Genomic DNA, 13,767 nt, shown 5'->3' on the forward strand with positions numbered 1-13,767 from the left:
CTTATACATAGTAAGTGCTCAGCTCATGTTTTCTACTCGTTGTTCGGTGCCCACCACATAGCACTTCTGCTGTCAGATTTTCGAAATGTAACTTAGCCACAGCCATGTCCAAGAGCTGGAAATGCTCTACCAGAGGCTGATGTCTAGGTATGAAATAGGTAATGGGTTGGACTATTTCCTTGAATAGTGAATAATAAGTTTAATTTATATTAAATTAAACTATATTAACATAATTAATTACAAGTATAATTTTAAATTATATATGTATATTTAAAATTAGATTATAGTAATTAAATAATGATGGACCTAAGTTAAAATAAGTTTTAATTTTTTTAATTTTAAGAGTTTATGTGCTATAATTCTTTATTTCCTAATCTGTACTTTAAAAAAATACTTCCACTGCAAATAACAATCTAATTCAGAATGACTTAAATGGGGGTAATTTTTGTCACATAACACAGAATCCAGAAGTTGCTGACATTGGTTCAGCTGCTTAAGGATAATACCAGTGATCCTGGCTCTATTTTCTGCACTACCATCCTTACTTGTTGGTTTTTGTTGTATGCTTGACGCTCACGGTCATAAGAAGGCTGCTGCACCTCTAGACATTACATCCAAGTTCCAGATAGGAAGAAGGGGAGGGACAAAAATCTTCTCACTCACAAGGCTTTGCTTGTCCTTCGGGAGGGGTGCCCTCCCCAGGAGACCTTCCCTAATATTTCATCAGCCAGAATTGGATCACACAGCCACTCTTAGACCAATTAAAGGACAGAGGTGACATGATCAAACCAATTTAGATCAGTCATGATCGACTCCCTTGGGTTGAAGTAGGGGCTAACTCATGCCGAGATCCCTTCCCCAAGTGTCTCCATGGCAAAGAAGGGGAACCACCAGAAGGGTAGACCATGGGTTGTGGACAGGGTCTGCTGCTCCAAGCATGACTTGGTTTAATCCAGGGCAGACCAAGAAGACAGCCAACTTGTAGACATAGCCCAGGACACTCCCTCTCATGAAGCTCCCAACCAGGGGGCCCTGTGCAAGCGCCAAGTGAAAATCACAGCACACTTATCCCCAGACAAACCCAGTGTCACAAGCCCCGGTGATATTCCCTTGGCCGGCCCTAAGGCCACCTGCAGCCTCAGCTCCTGTGAACTCTGCTGCCTTCCCACCCCAAGTACCGATGTCTCTCTCCCTAAATGTATCCTCAGCCCCAGAAGTATGCTCAGCCCACTGTCAGGGCAGGTCAAAATGCTACCTGAAAACTGGGTTCGCCTCTTGGTGGGTGTCAAGCCAAAGGACACAACCAAGCCAAAGAGCAACAGAAGAAAGGACTTATCATTTGCAGCAAGTAAGGAAAACACCGAGAATCTTTCTCAAAGCAGTGTCTCCTAGAGTAGCAAAATTGGGAACGTTTTAAGCTAAAGGTACGAGCATATTCATGAATGGGCTTGGGCGATGGACAGAGTCCAAGCTGTAGTTGATTGAAGTCAGGAGGGTTAGAAAAGGTCAACATGATCCCTTAGGTTCCAGTTCTGGTGGTTGAGGCTTCAGGCTAATCTTTACTATTGAAACAGGACTGGGAGTCTTCACTGGGAGTCTTCACCACTGTTACATTATCTTTGCTATTGTTACTTCTCTTGCCTGATAAGTTTGCCCTTTTGTTCTCTTAAGATCATTATTACTGACACCTGTTCAAGGATAAGCATTGTGGCCAGGCTTAGATCACAAAATGGCTTAGGCCAAAAATGGCTTCTCTTATGTCAAGCAAGCCATGCCTGTTTCTCCTTCTCTGGGGACCCCCTACCTTATCTGCTTACATTTTTGCAGATGCAGTTAAGGTAAAATAAGGAGATTTGGGGCCTGACCTAAGCACAGGAAGCTTTCAATCCGGTCTGAAGGTCAGACAGGGAAGTCAGAGAGTCACAGGGTTAGAAGGATTCAACACAGGAAAGATTCCCCAGGGCTTTAGAGCTAGAAGGGGACTGTGTCTGGGAAAGCAGGCAGGCTTTAGGAGCTGCAAGTAGCTCCAGACGGCAGGCAGATGGTCAAGGAAACAGGGAGGGCAAGGATCTGAACCCTGCCATAACTGTGTGAGCTTAGCGGAGGCCCAGAGCCCCAGAGGAGGACTCCTGCCACCCTGACTCTGCACCTGGGACTCGAGCAGAGAACCCAGCCACGCCATGCTAGGACTGCAGACCCCCAGAAGGGGGGATAAATAAATGGATGTTGTTTTAAGCCACTACATTTTTGGTAATTAATACATAGCAACAGAAATCAAATACATCTGAAACATTTTCTTAAATGAATTTAAAAAATGATGGAATAAGTGTTCATCTTTGAGGCTCAGTAACACCCCTGCCACCACCATGCTGACTGTTGTCTCTAAGCCCCAAATCCACTCTTCTGTTCTCACTCTGTAATGCCCGGGCTGAGTCAGACGCTCCTGCAGTGAGATACCTTTTCTGGAAATTTATTCATAATCAACCTGTAGGAGTAAGTCCTCCAGTTCTCCGAGTAGTTTTCCAGACGAACTCAATCCACAGTTAACAGGACTGGGGGTGATGGGTGAAGAGGTGCTTACTCTGTGCTGTCCTCATGCAAGTTAATTCCCTCAGAGAAAGGAGGATTCAAAAGTGAAATACTGCCACCCACCGGAAGAGAAAAGCCTGCAAACAAATATTAACAGAAGCTACTGAAACAACTCAGGTCCTCAGCAGTCTGGACTCTTGAGCTTTCAACACAACTTCTGCGCTTTGCCTGAGTCCTAATGCCAACACTCCAGGGACCTGGACGGTGATTTTTTTAAACACCAGCAATAAAAACACTAAGAGATGAAGCTAAAAGTTTAATCCGGCAGCTGTGCCCTTTTGGCATTCTGGATTTTCAATGGTGTTCAAAAGACGGAGAGCAGGAATGGCCTAAAGGTCGGTTTTGACTTGACTGTCCTGTCTGGGATTCAGCAGATGCCTGCTTGGAAAATGAAAGCCATTCATACTTTTTTCTCATGAGCAAAACATACAAAATCAACAAACCATTTCAAAGCAGACTGCCACCATTATCTATCCAACACAATTTACCCCAGCTCCCTTTACCCCAGTCTCATCACATCTTGAAGTTCCTTGGACATGCCAGGCATGCTTCTACCTGTGAGTCTTTGCATACTCTTTCCTCTCCCTGGAACACTCTTCCCCAAATGTCTACATGGCCCACATTCTCTTTAAGTCTTTGCTTAAATGTCACCCTCTCATTGAGGTCTTCTCTGGCCAGCTACTGATAACGTGTAATTCCAATTCCTAGTGTTTCCCATCCTTCTCACCATTTTTTTCCCCATAGCAATTATCACCTTCTAACCTGCTATACAATTTACTTACTTTGCCTACTGTCTCCACTAACTACAATGTAAACTCCATGAAGACCAGAATTTGTCTTATTCACTGATCCGCCCCTTTACTAAAATAGTATCATGTCTACCACAGTAGACATGATAGTAAATGTACAATTAGTACTGAATGTACAGATGAAAGAATATTATTCACCCTCTGAACAATATGAGCTTAGAGTGCTTTAACTCTATGTAATCTCCTGACTCACGTGACTTTATTTTTTAGGATTTTAGTCCTATTTCTTTACTTTCCCAAATTAAATATCATATTATTTTCATTCAGAAAAGAAGTTTAAGATTAATCAACATCTTTGCTCAGCATTCCTTCTCATATAACAGACATGCCTTGTGGAAAAGCTTCTTTATTTGAATTTTTTTTTTGAGGTTAGTCTAATGATAAACTTGGTTTTTTATATTTGAAAATGTCTTTTTCACATTTGTTCCTGAAAGATAGTTTTGCCAGATTCACAATTGTTAGGTCAACGGTCATTTTCTCCAAGTACTTTGATGATGTAATTGAATTGTTTTCTGAGTTCATTACTGATGAACATTATTGATATATACTATGCACTGGACTCCTGTATCTCTGGATTCCCATCTTTCATCTGTTCTGGATCATTCTTAGCCACTTTCTCTTTGGGATTTATCTCACTTCATCTTTTTATCTTCCTATTCTAATCCCACTAAATAAAAGGACAGTAAGAGTACACTATGAAAAATAAATGCCCATAAACTCAGTAATCTAGAGGAGACAGACCAATTCCTTGAAAGACACAAACTACCAAAACTCACTCAAGAAGAAATAGCTAATAGGAATAGAGCTATTAAAGAAATTTAATTTGTAGTTCAAAACCTTTCAAAAAAGAAAAAAAAAAGAAACCTGCAAAAGAGTGGCCAACAAAAATCAAAGAAGTTATAAATAAATGGAGAGATATTTGTTAGGATATCAATCCTCCTCCATTTGATCTACAGATTCAATATAATTTTGATTAAAATCTTTGCAGGCTTGTGTGTAGATGCTGAAAAGCTGTTTCTAAAATTTATATGGAAAGGCAAAGGAACTAAAAGAGCCAAAATCAATTCTAAAAACAACAAAGTTGGATGACTAACAGTATCCAATTTCAGCATGGTATTAAAAGGACAGACACATTGATCAATGAAACAGAACTGAGAGCCCAGAAATAGACGCACACAAAAAAATGCCAATTGATTTTTTCAAACCACTTTACTGAAGTATAATTTACATATGATAAAATTTACTTGATTTAAGTGTACAATGCAATTTTTTTTTGGTAAACTTAAGAGTTGCACACCATCAATCACCGCAATCCAATTTTACATTTCCAGCACTCCAAGAAGATGCTTATACCCATTTGCAGTCACCACCACCCCCATTTCCACCCCAGGCAACTACTGATCTACTTTGTCTCTATAGGATCATCAACTGATTTTTGACAAAGGTGTAATCAGTGAAGAAAATATAAACATGTATCTCATACCGCACATTAAAATACCGCACATTAAAATACTGCATATTAAAATACCGCACATTAAAATACCGCACATTAAAATACTGCATATTAAAATTAGCTCAAATGGGTCAAAGACCTAAACGTAAAACTATAAAACTTTCAGAAGAAAATGAAAACTCTGCACCTTGGGTTTGGTGATGAGTTTTTTGATAACAGCATCAAAAGCACAATCCGTTAAAAAAAAAAAACCCCAAACCAAGAAACCAGACATTGTCAAAATTAAAAACTTTTGTTCTTTACTTTAAAAGACACTATTAAGAAAATGAAAAGACAAGCTAGACTGGGAAAAAATATCTGCAAAACACGTACCTGATAAAAGACGTGTACTCAAATACTTACTGAACTCTTAAAACTCAGTTAACACCTCGTTTTTAAAATATAAGCAACAAATCCGAACAGATACCTCACCAAAGAAGATATATGAATGGCAAATACGCGCATGAAAAGATGCCCAACATCATTTTTCACTGGGAAAATTAGTTATTTCAACTACAATGAGATACCATTGCAGTGGGAACCCTCATTCATTGCTGGTGGGAATGCAAAATGGCACAGTCACTCACTTTGGAAGACAGTTTGGCAGTTTTTATAAAGTTAAATACACACTTACCAATGACTCAGCAATCCCACTCGTCGGTATTTACCCAAGCAAAATGAATTGTTTGTATTAAAACCTGAACATGAATGTTAAATGATAAACAAACCTTAATACATCCATACAATGAAATACTCAGCAATAGAAAAAACAGAGCTATTGATTCACACAACATGTATGAATTTAAAATGCATTTTGCTATGCAAAAGAGGTTAGACTCAAAGGCTACAAACTGTACAATTCCACCATGTGTATGACATTCTGGGAAAAGCAAAATTATAGGAATGGAACAGATAAGTGGTTGTGAGGGGTGGGGTGAGGGGTTGAGTACAAAGGGGAATTTTTAGGGTGATCGAACCGTTTTGTATAGTACTGAGACAGTGGACACATGACTGCGTTTGTCAAAGACGATGCAGAGTAAATTTTCCTAGTGAAAAATCAGCTGGGATGTTGAGAGATCCCAGATGGAATTCAGAGTGTGACAAATAAATCTGTTTTACAAATGTATGACATAACTTCAATGAAGGGAGTGGGGAATAAAATGAGCTGAACTAAGTTACTTTGGAAAATGAGTGAATACTATAAGGCTAAAGACAAAACAAAGTACTTAAACACTATACCCTAGTTGGTCAATTTGTTTCTCACAGGGGTACAACGTTAACTATTCTGAAACCACTTTATAAGTATTCTAGGGTTGAACAAATAAGCAAATAAATTGTAGAAAAAAAGAGCCAGGTTTCTCACCCTCAGAGAAAGAAGTTATGAACAAGCAAAGAGGCATAACTAGAATGAACCTTGTAGTGCTAGATAAGAATCAGTTTAATATACATACAGATAGATGGATCTAAAAATAATTATAGAGATGTGTACCTATATATTTGTTAGTATACATATTTATATCTCTTAGGTCATTTCACTGGAAAGTTGTAGATGCAGTAGCAGCAAGCACACCTAAACCACCATCTTGGTTTCTAAGTACCATTCTGCAATGAAAGGAACCAGGGCTCCTTGGAGAAATAGGCTAATTCTAGGGCTGGCATCCAGATAATACCTGCAGTGCTAGGAAGTAAGACTATGGTCAAAAAAAAAGACGAGGGTACACCAGAAGGATTTAGGAGCCAACTTCAAAGAGTTCCCAATAGGCAAAGCTAAAACAATTTGCACAACAAAATAAATAACAACTGTACTGGATTTTAACCCAAAGTATAAAATAAATAGCCATGACTGCATACTAATATAAATAAATGATCAAATAAATAGGGGAAAGGAACAAATTTTTAAGAAAATTTGTAAAGAATATATATAGATATTACTCCTTCCCTTTAAGTGTGGACTAGACTTAGTAATTCACTTCAAAAAAAAAAAAAAAAGAGTATGGAAAGTGGGAAAAATGGTACTTTACAGTGGAAAAACCTAGCAGACACCACCTTAACCAATGAAGGAACATCACCAATAATGCCTATTAACATTATGTACCCCATGATATAATACAGCGTGGAAGGGCACAGGACCGCTGTGCTATATCCTTCCTGATAAAGCACAACCTCAAGTTTAATCATGATAAAACACCAGACATACCCACGTTGAGGGACATCCTACCAAATCACCAACTAGTGCTCTTCACAGTGTCATGGTCATGAAAGACTGAGAAACTGTCACAGATCGGTGAAGACCAAGGCGGCAGTGATGAGTAAATAAATGCAACGTGGAATCCTGGACAGGGTCCTGGAACAGGAGAACATGAGAGGAAAATGGGTGAAAACCAAATAAAGTCTGTAGTTTAGTAAATACTATTGTACCAATGTTAATTTCTGAGTTTTGACAGATGTGCCATAGTTTACATAAGTTGTAAACATTAGTGGAAGCTCGTGGAAGGATATAGGGAATATCTCCGGACCACCTTTGCAATTTTTCTGCTAATCTAAAATTACTATAAAATAAAAAGGTTATTTTTTTTTTTTAAAGTATAGGAAAATGTCAGCACTGAAAGCATGCCTGTATTTAAAATTAATGAAGGGGCTTACAGAAGATTATACACATTTTCACAGCAACTTGACCAACACCACAGTTTATTTGTAAACATATTATATGTGTCAATAATCAAATTGACAACACTTTATACATTTCACTGTATAATATTAACAGCATATCAGAAAAAAAATCCACGGTGCTCAGTTACAGTTTTGGTATTTTAAAATCTTTAAATACAAACCCCGTATTTGAAACACTGAACATAAAAGAGAAACACAAATGGCAAAGAAAACTGGAAACAACTAAAAGAAACCAATATTCCCCCCCAAAAAACAAATAAAATATCTGATTACACACTTTAAAAGAAAAAAAGGAATCAAGAAAATCAAACGATCATATATTTTTTTAACAACATAAAGTTACATTTCTTTAGACCTATGTGAGAGGTGAAATTGTACCATACTAAACTCTATGTCCTTTTTTATATTTCTTTTTTTCTCTTGGTTTCTGAAGTTTGCCAATGGTTTAAGCTACTTTAAGGGCAGAAAAGAGGGGAGGCAGCATAAAGCCAAATGAAATTACTTTAAACATTTGCAGAAAAACTGGATAAAAATTCTTTCACAAATTTTCTTTGGCAAATAATAAATTCTGTATTTATTACCTTTTTGTTGAATAGGATCAACACAAGATTTAAGAGATGCATCTTTACATGAGTTAATGTATGAATGAAACAAAGCCAAATTCACAAAGTAAAGCATAAAAGTGGCTTTCACATTTTGCTAATAACAGCTTTATAAATGCAGATTATCCATCCTTACAAGTATGAGAGGTCTTCACCTGGGAATCAGAATCTTTCCTCATTCACATGAGAAACCGGAGTTGACTACATGTTTTTTCAGTACTTTCCCTAAAATTCATAATCATTTATTAGGTTCTATTTCCTCCTCTGTTAGCTCTCAAAGGAAATATAGCAGCAAATCACTCCCATATTTTAAGTTTTAAATTCACCAACAATTGGGTTCACTACCAACAACTACAAACACTCAATGCTTTATTAGTGTACATGTCATTACCGTAGGCTAAGCTTGTTAATAACAGAAATAAATAAAATAACTACAGTTAATTTGAACAAAGCAAATGAAAATGAGATTAAAGAGCCCTGATCAAATGAAATACTTACAACTTTCAGTTGAAAAACTGTAAAAGTTACATACATACCTAACAGCACTAGGAATGTACAGTATCAATTAATGGAAAAATAAATGAGTGATTCACAGTTATAAGAAATTATTTTAATATTAGTATTTTTCCTTTTATACACAAACATTTATAACATACACTTGGTTTCTACCTCATATTAAGACAAAGTAGAATACTAAACATTACTGCATTTACCCAAACACAGCATTGACTGTGCCACAGGTAACCTGCTCCAAAATATTCAATAGGGAGGCGACAGTACTGAATGCATGGTTATGTTAACAGTTTGAAGAAAGACACATACTTCCAGAAGTATGTTAAATAAACAAATGTCAGTTCTATAAATAACAAAAATTATCAGCAAAAATGTTTAGGTTTAACCTTCCCAAATTTTCTAACGCTTTAAATATTTTAGATATATGTTGTTTGACCAGTTAGTTTGGTTAGTTTTAAACTAGCAAACCATTATCCTATGAGAAGAGCTAAACTAAACTATATAACACTGCACAAACTTCCCAAGGAAGGTAACTTGTAAAATCTAAAAAGTGATTCCAATTATTCTATTCAACATTTGGGATACTAAAAGAATCAATGACTCAAGAAACATTTTGAAATTACTCAATTTTTCTTTATCATTTCCTCTAAAACTAGTCACATAAACTTAAGATCCGGATTGCTTATGTCCTCACAGTAGGTTTATCACTAAAGTGTTCTGATCAGAAGACATAGCCTTAATGCCTCTAATATGTAATTCTAAGCTGAAATCAAAAACCTTGGTTTGAAAACATCAAATCCAATTCCATAACATTCATGGGTAGAGCTACTAAACAAAAAATAAATCAGGGAGAAAACGTGCAGCAGCCACAGCTACAAGAGTGGAAAATAAATTCTATTTTTCCATAAAGACTCTATGAAAATATAAAGCCCAAAATGAGCGACAACTGAAGTCCACATATAAATGTTGTTTAAAAATAGAATGTTTTCCAAAGCTTCTTATGAGATGTCAATGTATAGTCATAGTCTGAGTTAAGACCTTCTAAATCAAGGTTAAGCCATACATAACTATGCTGATTTACATACCTTCAACAATGTTCAACCGATACACATAATTTACAAACATCCACAGCAATTCTTAATGCCCCATCAGATCACCTCTCAATAATGGATGTTTATCATTTTATAGTTTTGCTACTTTAAATACCAAGAAGCCTTTTCAGAGGAAGAGTTCTACCTCTTCCCACGATCCCCTAAAGAGTAGGTAACAAAATATAAAACTAAACAAGATTTATGTTTGATAAACTAACATATAAAATTACCACTGCAATATTCATAGTGACTGCTTATAAACATAACAGTCATCATAAAGCCTATAAAGTATATCCTCAGTTTTATAAAAGAAACGCAGATTGTCTCAAGGTAAAAAATACAGTGCAGACTGCTAAAAAGCTCTTCGTTGCATTAGGAGGTGCAATAATGAGGAAAACTTCAGAAAACATGAACATGTTCCCCAAACTTTAACTTTAACATCAGTTAAGCATGAACTGCACTGCAGCAGCAGGATGCTTTTTAGTGGCTGGCAATATAAAGCTAATGTTAAGAAAGAAAAATGGCAGAAAGTGTGAGCAACAAATGATGTAACCAAATTATTGCAAATGGAGATTAGCAATAAGAAGTGAGGAAGGTGAACGTCCACTCCACTCTGTTAAGATGCCATCTTTAAATATTAAGTTCTTTGCAGGAAGTGGGACTCCCATGTCAGCACAGGAAGGCTGTGAAAGCAAACTTGGAAAACTGGCCTCAGTGTGAATATCCAGTGTTGAAGCACCTTCCTAAAAGATCAAGAAACAAGAGAAAATAAATTCTATTCAACACTTTACCAAACCACTTAATGTAGCTAATGAGAAATAGAGACCCTGATTACCTAAGAAATGTTTATGGAATGGCAAAGCACTATAGGAGATGCAAAGTTGTACCTCACAAACCCAAAATAATCAATGATAGGTATTAACGTGCAGAAATGACTAATACACTCAGATGATGACAAGTGCTTTGAAATAAACAGAAATAACACGCTATGAGAATATGGGATGAGAAAAAGTTAATTCTTAGACAAAAACCCTCACACAACATTAAGCAACAGAACAATCCATCCACTCCCAGGGCTCTCAGATTCACACATTCAGCAGACTTCTCTCCAGAACTCCAGGCTCAAACCTCCACCTATCCAACATCTGTTCTTGGATGTTTCACCATAAATTCCACACTTAGCATGTCCATAAGCAAACTCTCAAATTTTCCCCCAATGGTTCCTCCCCAGCCTCCCCTACTCAAACTAGTCAAGAAATAGGAAAATTATTCTTTATCCTTCCCTTCCTCATCACAGCCTCAATCCTTCCTCACATTTAATCACCAAGTTCCATCAGTCTCCCTCCAACGTGTATCCCAAATGAGTTTACTTGACTCACTCACCATAGCTACCACCATAGTCTAGGCCAGTGGTCTCCAAAGTGGGGTACTCACTCCAAAGTGGAGTGCAGTACCATGAAAATTTTTAAAATCCTGTAGCTACTTATTGCATCTGATAAAATTCCTGGTTTTGCGTATCCTTTATAATATACATAATTTATTACATTATTACATGTTTAACAGTATATACATGTGATAAACAAACCTTTATTATGGATACATGCAAATTTTTTTAAAACTAAAAAGGGTGTTCGGCCACCAACATCTCTTACTTGGGCTATTAGAGCAGTCTTCGAACTTACCTTGTTTCTGTGCTTGTCTGTTTTTAATCTATTCTCTAAACAGTAACTAATCTTTGAGTCAATAAGAATAATGTCATTCTCTGTTAAAAGTCTTTAACAGTTTCTCTTTGCACTCAGCATAAAATACATATTCTTTAACATACTCTAGAAGGCTCTCCGTTCTTCTTCAACCTCACCTCTTCCCATCATCCCTCTTTCACGAGGCTTCTGCCACACTGGCCTTCTCGTTTCCTTGCAGGCCGAGTGCCTTCCTGACACAGGACTTTTGCACCTACTAACCTCGGCCTGGAATACTCTTTCCCATCCTTTAGGTTTCAGCTTATGCATCATCTCTATGTATTTAAATTAGGTCTACCTTTGGATTCCATCAGATTTGAAGGAGCCTGGCTCCTTCAAAGCACTTACTGAAATCTGTAATTGCTTCACATATTTCGATGTTTACTCGACTATGGTCTCATACAACACTTAAGCTCCATTAGTGTCTTAGACATCATTGTTTCCCCAGCACCTGGTAAAGGGTCTGGCATAGAGTCGACTCAATCATTTATTGAAAGAATGAATGAAACCAAACTCCAAAATACTGATTTCATAATGTTAGAACAGATATACCAAACAAAAATATTCCATTCTAAAAGTTTATCTACAAATCAAGTCTAGAGTATCCTTTCTTTCCTTGGGGGGAAGATAAAAGGTCTAGAGCACTGGCATTCACTACCATAACAGACAACCCCCCTCAGCAATGGAGAATCACTGCAGTTATTAATGGAAGTGTACTGACCCAAGAACCAGCACCTAGCACGGTGCATGGCCCATGGTAGATGCTTAACACATTTTCGTTTAATGAAGCACCAGCACAGAACAAACAGTCCAAGCTTCCTAAACACGTGGCCAGTGAAATCATGTATAAGTCAGTTAACTTCCTGAATTTCAGCATCTTTGTTTATAAATTAAAATGCATAAATAAGCATGAAATAATGCTTATTTCATGTCTTACTGCTGTGGAGACTCAGAACAAACATGGAAGTGTTTTGCATACTATAAAAGCCCTATGCAAATACCATTTGGATTTTTTTGGTTTTTGTTACCTGGAATGAGTGAACAAAGTTAAGGACTTGTAGAGACAGTTTTCTACTGGAATGTAAGAGGTTCTGAAGGCTGAAAAAAAGGGGAAAAGTTTAAAACAAATATGACAAGAACTAATATCTCACAAGAGTTTAATTTTAACAATTTAAACACATTTATATATGTATATACATCTTGGTTAATTACATACAAATTTTTAAAAAACAATTTCAATGGTTCCCGTCAATGAAATTTCTGCTTCTTTTAATAATACAGAGTAACAGTGCATAAAAAGACCATTTTGAAATAAAACATCATGCATAACCAAAAGTGGAAAATTATTGTTAAAAGTTTAAGCTACTACCAAATATAAATGTTAAATACAAGAAAACTTCTAAAATAAAAATTTAGGTACAGGGCTTCCCTGGTGGCGCAGTGGTTGAGAGTCCGCCTGCCGATGCAGGGGACACGGGTTCATGCCCCGGTCTGGGAAGATCCCACATGCCGCGGAGCAGCTAGGCCCATGAGCCATGGCCGCTGAGCCTGCGCGTCCAGAGCCTGTGCTCCGCAACGAGAGAGGCCACAACAGTGAGAGGCCCACGTACCGCAAAAAAAAAAAAAAAAAAAAAAATTTAGGTACACATTTTTCAAATATGTAAATTGCTAACAATTATAGTGGCAATCATTAAAACTATATAGTATTTTTTTTATTCATGTATGTTATTTTATTTTCAGGATAGCTATTAAAATTATTTGTCAGTTAAGTACTTTTAATTTTCTGATATAAGCTACATTGAGCCAATTAAATTAATTAATTATTATCCAACTTTGTTTTCCTAAATAAAGATGTCAAGATCTGTGGATATCATCTCTACAAGCCACCCACCATGACAATCAGATTCAATGATATTCTTTTTGGCTAAACCAAACAGTCTCAGAACCTTTACAACGCTGACTCTTAGCAGGCATTCCCAATGGATCAGAGTTGGCATATGAGATAAAACCTACATGTCATTTCTGATAATATGTGCTCATTTTAGAAAATGTGGAAACTGAAGAAAATTTAGAAAGTCAGCCATAATTCCATTATAGGAGATAATCACTATTAACATAACTTGAGTGTATGTTAAGAAAGAGAACTTCTATTGATATTTACATATTAAAAAAAACTAGGTTCAGGGCTTCCCTGGTGGCGCAGTGGTTGAGAGTCTGCCTGCCGTTGCAGGGGACACGGGTTCGTGCCCCGGTCCGGGAAGA

At 37.0% G+C, this 13,767-nt stretch overlaps 2 protein-coding genes across 3 annotated transcripts in view; both read right to left on the reverse strand.

The window, feature by feature from the left end:
- Positions 1 to 7,177, reverse strand: part of FER1L6 (fer-1 like family member 6) — a 174,826-nt gene extending 167,649 nt beyond the window's left edge. The window contains exon 1 of the mRNA XM_029222558.1: positions 7,088 to 7,177. The gene's annotated coding sequence lies outside the window, so the exon portion shown is untranslated. The remainder of the gene's footprint in view (positions 1 to 7,087) is intronic.
- The window catches only part of FAM91A1 (family with sequence similarity 91 member A1), a 43,245-nt gene continuing 36,607 nt past the window's right edge, over positions 7,130 to 13,767 (reverse strand). Inside the window, exons 23-24 of one of the 2 annotated variants that reach the window (XM_029222557.1) lie at positions 12,534 to 12,603; positions 7,130 to 7,234 (exon numbers count right to left, since the gene is read on the reverse strand). In XM_029222557.1, the coding sequence (XP_029078390.1) occupies positions 7,130 to 7,234; positions 12,534 to 12,603 (175 nt within the window). Of the gene's footprint in view, positions 7,235 to 7,984; positions 10,510 to 12,533; positions 12,604 to 13,767 lie in introns of those variants that run through there. The other variant, XM_029222556.1, reaches the window with a different exon arrangement.

This window comes from Monodon monoceros, unplaced genomic scaffold (genome assembly GCF_005190385.1).
Source record: "Monodon monoceros isolate NGI ecotype Baffin Bay Population unplaced genomic scaffold, NGI_Narwhal_1 Super_Scaffold_14, whole genome shotgun sequence".
Taxonomy (NCBI): domain Eukaryota; kingdom Metazoa; phylum Chordata; class Mammalia; order Artiodactyla; family Monodontidae; genus Monodon; species Monodon monoceros.